General features: G+C 38.3%; 1 protein-coding gene across 1 annotated transcript; it reads right to left on the reverse strand.

Annotated features, from left to right (window-relative positions):
- Positions 1-3650: 3650 nt before the first annotated feature.
- LOC108712307 (serine/threonine-protein kinase cst-1) lies at positions 3651-5070 on the reverse strand. The gene is made up of 3 exons (XM_018254551.2): positions 4919-5070; positions 4254-4308; positions 3651-3967 (listed from the first exon to the last, which is right to left on the reverse strand). Exons 1-3 carry the CDS (start codon positions 5015-5017, stop codon positions 3885-3887), a joined length of 237 nt encoding a protein of 78 aa, XP_018110040.2. The 5' UTR covers positions 5018-5070; the 3' UTR covers positions 3651-3884.
- Positions 5071-13041: the final 7971 nt, after the last annotated feature.

The raw sequence follows: 13041 nt of genomic DNA on the forward strand, positions 1-13041 counted from the left end.
AGTATAATATAACTTGCATGTTACTTTTACACTTACTCCCAATTTCACAATATTTCATTTCTTTACTGAATCCAGTTGTTTGACCGAAAAATTGTTTTTATTTCATTGCTTGTTGATGCCCATAATTATTCGTAGCTTGTTGGCACAAGTGAAACGGGGATTTTAATTGCTTTTAAAGGGTTTTATTGGACTTTTAGCGATGGTATTGAATTTGGAATGTTCTTGATTCGTTTTGGGTTTTTTTTGTTTTTGATTTATTTTTTGCCTGCACACATACAACATATTCCATAATCCTATTGGCTGGTACTAAAAGGATCCAGGCCCAGTGTAAACTAGAATTTTCTGATCATCTTATGTGATGTCACAGGAGGTTCTTTCCCAGAATGACTACTCTTTTGCATATGTAGGAGACGGAGCTGTGGTCAGAGGCTGTGGTCTCTTGACTCTAAGCATTGGCTGTTTATAGAGAGACTAAACACTGTGTTCTGTTTGAGTTATTGTGCTTAGTACATATGCTAGGCCGATTTCATGCTATTCCTCATCCAGGCACTGATAATTTAAGATCAGTTGTATAGCTGCTTAGATTACGTTCTGCACAGTACAAACATGTTCATGTTTAGGTTAAAATGAACCTTCAGTCAATTGATTGTTTAATTTTGCAGTCAAACAACAGCTGTAGGACCTTAGGTTTGGACTTGTCTGCCTGTTGTGCTTTATAAAACTGTTGTATAAAAAGAAAAACACACACACTGGTAACATTAAAACATACTGTATGTAACTGCAAGAGCAGATGTCTATTCAGAATCCCAGCTGTTCATGTGTGAAATGTTATTCTCCCTGCATAATACTGATTTGCCTGCCAGACATACAGCTATAAGGGATTGTCAGGGACAGACATACAACTATATGGGATCTGCCAGGGACAGACATGAGTGGCCACCCCCCTAACAACAGCTGCCTGGCCAAAAATAAAACAAACACACCGGACTCCAGCTTCCCGGGACTAACCCATCAAGATTTAAAGGGTAGGGGGAGAAAAGGAACCATCAGGGAGCTGGTCCTCCTTGATGGCAAAATTCCAGGGGGGGCATCTGCCCCCCTTGCCCCTATTTGCAGACGCTGATGCTGATACATCTAACTCTGCTGATAACTATATCTAAAGCTGCCGATAAACAACATCTCCCACTACCTCTAATGTTGCTAATAAACTACATCTTTCACTACATCAAATGCTGCTGATAAACTATTCTCCCACCACATCTAACCCTGCCAATAAACTACATCTTTCACTACATCAAATGCTGACAATAAACTACATTTCCCGCTACAAATAATGGTGCCGATAAACAACATGTCCCACTTCATCTAATGCTGCTGGTAAACTACATCTCCCACTACATCTTATGGTGCAGATGAACTAGAGCTTCCCCTTCACCTAACCCTGCCAATAAACGATATCTTTCACTACATCAAATACTGCCATCAAAAACTACATCTCCCGTTACTTCTGATGCTGCTGATAAACTACATCTCCCTCTACATCTAATGGTGCCGATAAAATACATCTCTTGCTACATCTGACGCTGCTGATAAACTACATTTCCCGATACATCTAACACTGTTGATAAACTACATCTCCCACTACATCTAATGGTGCCAATAAACGACATCTCCCGATTCATCTAACGCTGCTGATAAACTACATCTTTCGCTACATCAAATGCTGCCGATAATTTATATGTCCTGCTACATGTAACACTGCTGGTAAACTACATCTCCCTCTATATCTAACGCTGCCAATAAACTACAGCTCCGACTACATGTAACACTGCTGGTAAACTAACTCTCCCATTAAATCTGATGCTGCTGATTAACTACATTTCCCTCTAAATCTAACGCTGCCAATGAACTACATCTCCCATTACATCTGCCATTGCAGATAAACTTCATCTAACCCTGCTGATAAACTACATATCCCATTAAATCTAATTCAGCCGATAAACTACATTTCCCACTACATCAAATGCTGCCAATAACTACATCTCCTGCCACATCTGATGCTGCTGATAAACTACATCTCCCATGATTCCTACAAGAGCTGGAACCTGCTTACTTGGACTTGGGTCAAAATCAATCCAGATTTGATGCTGTTTTACAGCAGCAATAAGTCTCTATCGGACAGGCAGCAGCAGTTGTATTTCTTGTTTTGTCCTTACTAAAATGAAAACTCTTAGTACAAAGTTGATCCAGGGACTCTTCAAGAAGGAATTTTTCCCTTTCAGAAAGGGATCATTGGAGAGGCTTCAATTGTAATTGGGGGGTATTTTTTTTGTTTTGTTTTTTTACCTTCCTCTGGATCAACTAGCATTTGCAAAGGTTTCACTCAGAGTAAGTGTTGATGGGATTGTGTCCAGGTCATTAGATCTAATATTAAAAGGAAGATGAATATGAGCCAACAGTGGGCTTGGAGGTTATTAGGGATGTTTCCCAATTAAAAAAACACAGTAGAGGTCAATGTAATTTCAAGATGTTTATTGAATAATTTAAAATTGATGTTAATCTTCTAAAGCCGTTGTTGTTAATCTTCTGAAGCCGCCATCGGGACCATGTTTTTTGCAGGGCCCAAAGATGACATTAGGGCCCTAAAGTTGTGCCCCCGTCCCTCCCCCGATGGCTGCTATTTCTTCAGTTCTTCATTCCTAAGGAAAGATTGATCAGTGTTAGTCATGGAGAAGCTGTTTGTATAATAATTCTGCCATTTTGTCTCTGTTTTATATGTGCTGCATGTTTTTTTATCCCATCCCATTTGCTAATTTAATGGTTAACTACAACTATTTAATAATAACATTTTCTCCCATCTCATCATGTTTGTTTCTCATAGATTTGGCCTAGTTCAGTGACCTCTGCCCTTTTACAATCTCAGCCTTTATTATGGGCGGCTTTAGTTAGAGAATTCTAGTATATGTAGGAAAGGCAGAGAATATTGTATGAATAAGAGCAGTAGATGGATATAGTCTATACATCAAGTGAATTAAATGACTGCATATCTTGTTGGTGCTATATAAATAAATGATGATGATAATTATAATGAGAAATGAGCAGTTCCCTTACCTTAATGCAGGTACCACTTGATGGAATCCGTCACACCCCTCTCATTTGAGATTTTTGATATGAAGGGGTGTGACAGCAGCTGCTCTGCAGAGGGTCTCCACGCTGCATTCTTTTGGAGGATTTCACTGACGAATGCACGAAAGTTGTCACTCCTGGAAAAATAAAAACAGATAAAAAAATTAAAAATTGTTTATGTTATATAATCACTAAATTTGCAGAGCTCACACATGTAAAAGACTGTGCATAGAACCAGCACAGCCATGTGTCCTATATCCCCCATAAGCCTCTATTTTACTGACAGTCTTTTTGTTAAACATTGATGATGTCACTCTGCACCCAATCACAGCACAGACAGAAACTGTTCAAGTAGCCAATAGAGGATAAGCCCCTTCCCTTATAATGCGTCAACTGATCTGCCTTAAAAAAGGAGGGGTCTATTCAACCCTAGCCACCAGATTGGAACATAATGTTTTGCCAACATCTTGGCCTGGGTATATTGGCTGCCAGATAATAACCCCAAGATCTCAAGATAATCATGAGATTAAGAATCTGTGCATTCAAGAGCTACACATATTACACTTTACCATCACCTTTACTTCTTTCCCATTTATCCATTCACCATCCTTACTTCACCCCAATTCCCAAGTTTTCTTGACTCTCTTTTTCATTTACACACCCCTTACTCTTCTGTCAATCCCCACCCTCTCCCCAATTTCTTTTTCATTTCCCCACCTCTTCTTCTCACTCTCTTTTCCTGATTCAGTACAAATGACTCACCATTTGTCCCATAGTAATGTTGGTGCGGGACCGTGCATCACCCTCTTCATTAATTTCTTTTCGGGAAATCTGCTGAATGCTAGGTTGTAAGAAAATACAAAATGAGAATATGATGACTGACAATCACAACATTTGGGGGGCAATTTACACAAATTTGAACTTTGAAGCTTTTTCACATCTTTAAAAAAGTCAAATTAACTCAATCGTGTTCCCGGCTTGGAACTGTAATATTATGTTATTAAATTAAAATTTTCATATACCAGCCCCTTAGTTTTTCATATTTAATAATACATATAAATGCCCTCTAATCTTTTGACAAACCGTTATTTATTCACTATAGTCCACACATACTGGGGTTTACTTACGATAATATCCTTCTGCCATTTCCAGCGCTGATATTCCCAATGACCATATATCAGCCTAAACATTGAAAATTGGGGAAAAAGGCAATTAGACAAGAATATACACAGGCCACATGAAGAATCCCAATTACAGATAATTCAGGCGATTTTGCTATGTATCTACACACCCTGACAGTGATTCTATTTGGAATGCCAAAACACCAAAATATAGCAGAACCCAAATTGTATGTATTTCAAGGGACCAGAAAAAAAATGGTGTAAACATATAAACTCAAGGAAATGTATGAGATATTTTATAACGCTGGGGTCACAACAAAAATGTTTAGACTGCGGGAAAAACATAAAATCAGGGGTGTGAAATTAAGGTTTCTCTGTATGATACAAAGCGTGACCTTTATACTGATATAAAACATTTCAAGGAGTGAAGTGATGTGACTGTCATCTCTAAAGAGTGACCCCAAAGACCCCAGGAGTTTGAAAACCCAATAAAGAGTCAAATATAGTTGGTTTCTAATATTCATGTGCCCTGCAGTTAGAATGTATTACTCTCCTTCACTTCAGATTCTCCATCAGACATCACAATTTATAGCTTTGGATTCACTGTTATGAGAGGGGCATGTGAAGTGAGTGATGTTACATCTAAAGCGAGAGAGAAGACATCACAATACCTTAGAGTTGTAGCGGATGGTCTTGGTGCTAATGTTGCTGAGTACTTCTGGGGCCATGTATGGTATAGTCCCAGAAGTACTAACACTGCTTGTCCCCATAGTGGCAGAGCTGAAGTCGGCTGAAATTATAGGAAAAAAAGTGAGAATTTTAATGTTAATGTTCATTTATTAATGTGGCCCACCAATATACACCATAGAGATAGAAGATACTATCCCTTTGTTCAGATTCCAAGTGTCACTTACTGATCTTTACATCAGCGGATGATGTCACTATAATATTCTGGGGCCTCAGGTCGTGATGGATGACCTCCTGTTTATGAAGATGACACAGGCCCTGGGAAATGAATGAAGAAAAAGTATAAATATTTGTCATGCTCTTTAATTAATTCGATTTATCCAAAAGAGTATTGAGGAGATTCACATGAGACATACCTGTAGCACCTCCCTGCAGATATAGGCAATCCAGTCCTCTGGCAGGGAGCGTCTGGTGTTGATGAGGTCTTGCACAGATACGCCAGACCAACGCTCCATAGAAATCTAGAACACAAACAAAGAATGGTTGATACATAGATTTGTGTGGCCTACATTGTTATTGGGATGTCTGGGGAAAGGGTGTAAATCAGAAATAATCTACACAAGCATTCTGGATGTAAATACAAAATATCTGGTACAACTAAGAAAGTGGCCCACATGCACCGGACTCTTTCTAACAAACGGAATCATATTTGCATCCAAATGGTCGCTTGTATGAGAGCTGTTGATGCATAAAGGTATAACATACAATATCTGAATTAACACTTCCTTACCCACAGTCCTTCACGTTCTGGCATCTTCACAGAGGCAGGGTGGTAAAATGCCCCGTAAAAGCCAATCACATTCTTGTGGCCCTTAACCGCTTCTAGGATGTCAACTTCTCGCAGGATTCCTTTTTTGATCTAGTTTCAATCAAAAGAAGTAAAGTTAATACAATGGATAAAATGACCACTTCAAGTACCCCAACCTAACTTGTAATTCTGAAAACTAAAAAGCTTGTCCCCTACATAAGACTTGCATAATGTAATTGACTTCTTAAATCTCATACAGTACTGGTTGACTTATTTTTATAATAATTAATTAATTTCATAATTAATAGGGGTCAGGATATTACACTGACTGGTGCAGAAATGAGAACATGCCAATATTTGGTTTGCAAGTTCTCCTTCTATTTAACAATCATAATAAATGTGTAACAAAAGGCTTATTAGTATCTGATTCTAGTAATCGTATCAAGACATGTTACCTCAATATCCTTAACGATGGTAATGGCCACTTCTTTTTGCTCTTTACGGTGCCATCCCTGCAACAAAAGTAGAAAAAGAGACTCTGATTATTACTGTGCGGAACATTATGGGAAAGCAAACACATATACTGTGTGGATACGGGAAGGTTCAAAAGCACAAGAAAAACACAGAAGGGACAAAACTCTAAAGGGTACAACCAGTTGGCTGAATAAACAAAATTATCCAAAACATATCTTACTTTATAGTTCATCCCATAGTTGTCCTCGCAACCTGGCTCTAAGAGCTGCAGATATCTCCTGGGGTTCTAAAAAAACCAAAAAAAACATTGTATTAGAAACATGACAAATATAATGACATTGGAAAAATCAGAGAAGCACAGGAAGTATAGGGGGAACTGGGAATTGGTGTATTTGGGAGAAGGCTGGGGGTTAGAATATTTCATTCAAACCATTAAAGTTGAGCTTTTACGTTGTTTAGTGTTCAAAAATACAGTTTAACAGCCGCTTACCGTGTATTTATCTGTAATTTTATGTTGATTCACCTGGGGAAGACAAAAAACATTTTTTTTTTTAGATCAACTGTTTTTGGAAACCTGCTAAAATTATAAGTTGAAGGACAAGGCTAGGGGTGTCTATATGTTAGCTAAAGCTGGCCATAGATGTTGAGATTTTTAAAAGATCCGATCCTCATCGTGAGACCACGATTTTCTCGGAACGATCGTACGATCGTACGAATTGACCATTAACTAAAAAGACCAATTTGCCAGGAAAACAAAGGGGAGCTGCCTGCTTGGCCCTGCAAACATAGATAGATTGCACTGGGACCGACAAAGATTTTTTGACCTGGCCGATCAATTTCCTGATCGTTCGATGGGTGTTTTATTTGCAATTATTCTGTACTTACTTGGCAGATGGTATTGCCAGACTCAATAGGTTGCTCCTGGTTGACAGGGTTTTCTGGTGGTTCCTGGTTAAGAGATAAAAGACAAGTTATCAAACCAACTCAGCATTTTAGAGAAGTGTAAATAATTGAAATGTTATATTTAGGGATGGGTGTTTTATTTGCAATTATTCTGTACTTACTTGGCAGATGGTATTGCCAGACTCAATAGGTTGCTCCTGGTTGACAGGGTTTTCTGGTGGTTCCTGGTTAAGAGATAAAAGACAAGTTATCAAACCAACTCAGCATTTTAGAGAAGTGTAAATAATTGAAATGTTATATTTAGGGATGGGTGTTTTATTTGCAATTATTCTGTACTTACTTGGCAGATGGTATTGCCAGACTCAATAGGTTGCTCCTGGTTGACAGGGTTTTCTGGTGGTTCCTGGTTAAGAGATAAAAGACAAGTTATCAAACCAACTCAGCTTTTTAGAGAAGTGTAAATAATTGAAATTTAATATTTAGGGATGGGTGTTTTATTTGCAATTATTCTGTACTTACTTGGCAGATGTTATTGCCAGACTCAATAGGTTGCTCCTGGTTGGCAGGGTTTTCTGTTGGTTCCTGGTTAAGAGATAAAAGTCAAGTTATCAAACCAATTCAGCATTTTAGAGAAGTGTAAATAATTGAAATGTAATTTTTTTTTTAGATCAACTGTTTTTGGAAACCTGCTAAAATTATAAGTTGAAGGACAAGGCTAGGGGTGTCTATATGTTAGCTAAAGCTGGCCATAGATGTTGAGATTTTTAAAAGATCCGATCCTCATCGTGAGACCACGATCTTCTCGGAACGATCGTAAGAATTGACCATCAACTAAAAAGACCAATTTGCCAGGAAAACAAAGGGGAGCTGCCTGCTTGGCCCTGCAAACATAGATAGATTGCACTTGGACTGACAAAGATTTTTTGACCTGGCCGATCAATTTCCTGACAGATGTCGGCCGAAAAAACGTAAGAAGTACGATCATTCGATGGGTGTTTTATTTGCAATTATTCTGTACTTACTTGGCAGATGGTATTGCCAGACTCAATAAGTTGCTCCTGGTTGACAGGGTTTTCTGGTGGTTCCTGGTTAAGAGATAAAAGTCAAGTTATCAAATCAACTCAGCATTTTAGAGAAGTGAAAATAATTAAAATGTTATATTTAGGGATGGGTGTTTTATTTGCAATTATTCTGTACTTACTTGGCAGATGGTATTGCCAGACTCAATAAGTTGCTCCTGGTTGACAGGGTTTTCTGGTGGTTCCTGGTTAAGAGATAAAAGTCAAGTTATCAAATCAACTCAGCATTTTAGAGAAGTGTAAATAATTAAAATGTTATATTTAGGGATGGGTGTTTTATTTGCAATTATTCTGTACTTACTTGGCAGATGGTATTGCCAGACTCAATAGGTTGTTCGTGTTAAAGGGGAAGGAAACCCAGTCGGCGCAAAAACCCTCCCCCCCTCCCGTGTGTTGCCCATCCTCCCTCCCCCCCCCTGGCCTACCTGTCCCGCTGGGCAAATGCCCCTAACTTGTTACTTACCCTTCTGCGCAGGTCCAGTCCAGGGAGTTCACAGGCAACATCTTCTTCCACGCGATCTTCTTCCTGCTTTGACCGGTGTTTTGGCGCATGCACAGTAGGAGCATTTCGCCGGTACAGATCTACTGCGCATGTGCCAAAAGTCACAAAGTGACTTTAGGCACATGCGCTATAGATCGTACCGGTGAAATGCTCCTACTGCGCATGCGCTGGTCAAAGCAGGAAGAAGATCACGTGGAAGACGATGGCGTCGGTGAACTCCGTAGACTGGACCTGCGCAGAAGGGTAAGTCAGGGGCATTTGCCCAGCGGGACGGGTAGGCCAGGGGGGAGGAGGGAGGGTGGGCAACACAGGGGAGGGGGGAAGGGTTTTTTTCTTCTCTAGATTTCCTTCTCCTTTAAGAGAGGAAAATAGATCAGAGCCACACACCTTTGCTAAGTGGAGGGGCAGTGGGAATAACTATTGTATGTACAGATCCATATGTGGATGTGAATGATATTTGTATCATAAATTGTGGGTTAATTGGTTATAGCACCAGATTATCCTGGTTAAGAGCAATGGTATAAGATGTTAGATCAACGCTCTTCTCTGGGAATATGGTGATGTTCTGGGAAGCACCAAGCTAACAGCTCTCATATTCATATTGGAAAAAAATGGTTGAAAAATTGAAAAGGATGCCCCTCTAAAAAGTGCTAGGAACCTGACTAAGGGAGACCAGACCAAAGGAAGCCAGCCCAGTAACCATCGGTTAATAAAAAAAATAGTATTAATTGTAATAGCAGTAAGAGGCCTATCAGAAAAAAATATTACTAGGTCAATTAACAGTGAGAGTCAACATAACATGTAAATATTAATCTTACAAGGTAGAAGACTGATAAAAAAACAAAGGCTGATTGGTTGGTATGGGCAACTGCATTTGAGCAACTTAGCAAATTTCAGTAAATATCAGTATTATGACAACTCTGGAGCACAGGTGCTTCAATGGACATTATATTTGTTTTTCAACTGTATTTTAATGATCAGGGTTTGTGAGAGAGAGAGCAGTTTGTTTAAGCAGAGGGCTTCTAAGTCAATTGGTGATTATTTTTAAGAAGATACAAAAACCATAGACATGCCTTAATTCAAACTACAAGCAGATATATTAGTCTTTGAGATAAGAGCAGCTCATTATACAGAAGGTTTAATTAAATAATTCTGCTCAAACCATTTTAAAGGCTTTAAGGCCTACCTGTTGTTCTGGGTCTTCCACTTGCTCTTCGGAGCTGTTGGAAGTTTCAGGCTGGCAGGTGTTAGAGCCTGATTCCTCTAGTATCTCCTATTTAGGACAAAGAAAATGTATATTTAGATAAACTAAACCCTTGATGAACTGCAACATTCAATTTTCTATATTTATGTAAAAAATTAATGGAAGAAAGCAGAGCTGTGGAGCGGGATGAATGATTGTTGTTTGATAGTATCATTACTGTTAAATCCCTTATTTCTCTGATTGAAGTGTGTACAGTGAGACCTGCTTACCTGGCAGGGGCTGCTATCAGCTTCCTCCTGATCTTGTTGTTCTTCCTCCTGGTTAAGACAAAAAAAGGGTCAAAAACCAATATTGTAAAGCTCAAAGTATATATTGCACTGCACCCTAATACATAAAAATAAAAGATGTTTGGATTCATTTCTTTGGTGGGGGTAAAACACATTTATTGTATCAGTTTAGCCTAATAAAACATATTCTGAAACCAGCCGTGTATAGAAGCAAGTGAGCTCATGTCAATGCGTTGTGTATGTAATGTATTCCCTGTGTTTATTATTTTGAATGTGGGACTTTTTATTCTGCAATTCCAGCTCAGTGTGAAAATACTGGATTAATTAGGTACAGGTCTGCTGCAAGTATTTATTTGCTTTTCTGGAGATATAATTAAAAAAATAATAAAACGTTTTAATGAGACCTTTCTGCTCGTACCTCATTGATGTTTTTGAGGCAACACACAGACTCCTGTGTTTGTAGCCATAAGACCATAAGCACACTGAATTTGCATGCAATTTGGAATAGTAAATAGGACGGGATCATCAGGGGTATGCCTAATTGCCACCCAATGTGAATCTAGGTTTAATACTATTTTATTATTTTGACCATATTATTTCATCTTACCTGACTGATCTTAACATCAGGGGGTTCTGGAATCTCCAGCTTAAAAAGGAAAGGAAAAACATTGTATTATTTCTGTTGCAAAGAAGCTAAAATACAATCTTGCATAAAATATAGGGTGATTTTATTTTCCCCTATTCTCCCTCTCTTATGCTTACCTGGCAGTTGGTTGTGTCCAGCTCCAGTTGCTGTTCTGGTTTTTCCTCCTAAGAGGGATACAATTAGTGATATGTTCAACTTCTTATAATGCTACTGTTCAATATTGAATATTGAATATTTTAGGATTGTTTTATTTGTAATTATTTGGCACTTACTTGGCAGGTGGTATTGCCAGATTCTGCAGGTTGTATCTGGTTAAGAAAGGAAAATAGATCAGAGTCACATATCACTGGTGAGTGGGAGGTGGGGGATACATCTATTGTATGTACAAATCCATTTGTGGATATAAATCATATTTATACTACAGTTTTTGGGTTAATTGGTTTAAGTTGCTGTTTGCAAACCATCATGTTAAATGGTAAAGGTGTATGTTTCCATTAGGGGTAACCAGTTTGCCAAAACAACTGTCTATGTTCTTCCCATCACTTTATACCACTTCTTCTGCCTTCACCAGATTATCGTGGTTAAGAGCAATGGTATAAGAGACTGTTATATTAGATCTCTCCTCTGGGAATATGGTGATGTTCCAATGGGGAGCATTGAGCTAACAGTTTTCATGTTAAAAATGTGGTTACAAACTTGTGGAGCTGGGCCCCCTAGAAAAGGCTAAAACTTGGCTGGGAGGGGAGGGCGTAAACAGAAGGAATCTAATCTAACCACTGCCAAACAAAAAAGAACTTTGGTAATGATAATAATAATAGTAATCAACACAACATTTAAAGAAAGATAAAATATTAGGACTGTTTGATACCAACTGCTTTATTGCTTACCAAACAGATAATCTCGTGGGGTTCCTCAATGGGCTCCTCCTGGTTGAATGATAAAAAGATGGTGTTACTTCATGCAATTAAAGGTCTATCATTCATTCTAAAGGAGTATGGTTAGTCTTGGAAAAGTATGCTTTTGATTATATATAACTAATATGTGTAAATATGTTCTAATAATAATAAGTCAATAAATGCAGGGTCAGAATAGGGATTTATTTTGATAATAATGCAAAGGCCAAGGGGTTATCCCTTTGAAAGGAGAGAATGAGATTTCATCATCAAGAAAGAAAAGTGTTTTAATAAAGTTCCTTCTGTTATAAAATGTGTCATCTAAGTAAGTAAGGAAGGTCCCATGGTTATCAAGTCATGGACAAATGATTATCTACATTGGGGTGGGACCTTTAATATCAGAAGAAGGTCAGCTGGTTAATGAAAATAAAAAAAAGCGCAGATTCTGAATTCATATTTTTCATCTGTCTACACAAATGAGGGACCAGTTGATGAAGGTTTCCTTCTTAATAGTCCCAATTCTAGTAATACAACTAATGATACATTGTTCACACATAAGGAAATTCAAATTAGACTAGAACATGTTAAGATAAACAAAGGTCCGGGGCCAGAGGGTATTCATCCCAGGGTACTTAGCGAGCTTAGCTCTGTGATTACCAAACCTCTTTACTTAATTTTTCAGGATTGGCATAGTGCTGAGAGACTTGTGAATTGCTAATGTGGTGCTGCTATTCAAAAAAGCATCCATTTTTCAGCCTCAAGCCTATAGGCCAGTTAGTCTAACGTCAGTGGTAGGAAAGCTTTTTGAAGGGTTAATAAATGATAAGATACTGGACTTTATAGCAAATCACAATACTATGAATTTGTGCCAGTATGGATTTATGTGTAATAGATCTTGCCAGACTAACTTAATTTCTTTTTATGAGAAGGTAAGCAGGGACCTTGATTCTGATATGACAATGGATGTGATTTACTTAGACTTTGCTAAAGCATTTGATACAGTGCCACACAGAAGGTTACTGGTTAAATTAAGGAATGTTGGCCTGGAACATAGTATTTGTACCTGGATAGAGAACTGGCTAAAAGATAGACTAAAAAGAGTGGTGGTAAATGGAACATTTTCTAATTGGACCAGTGTTGTTAGTGGAGTACCGCAGGGCTCTGTACTAGGTCCCTTGCTTTTCAACTTGTTTATTAATGACCTGGAGGTGGGCATTGAAAATACTGTTTCTATTTTTGCAGATGATACTAAATTGTGCAGAACTATAGGTTCCATGCAGGATGCTGCCACTTTGCAGAGTGATTTGTCTA

This window comes from Xenopus laevis, chromosome 3S, assembly GCF_017654675.1.
Source record: "Xenopus laevis strain J_2021 chromosome 3S, Xenopus_laevis_v10.1, whole genome shotgun sequence".
NCBI classification, from domain to species: Eukaryota; Metazoa; Chordata; class Amphibia; order Anura; family Pipidae; genus Xenopus; species Xenopus laevis.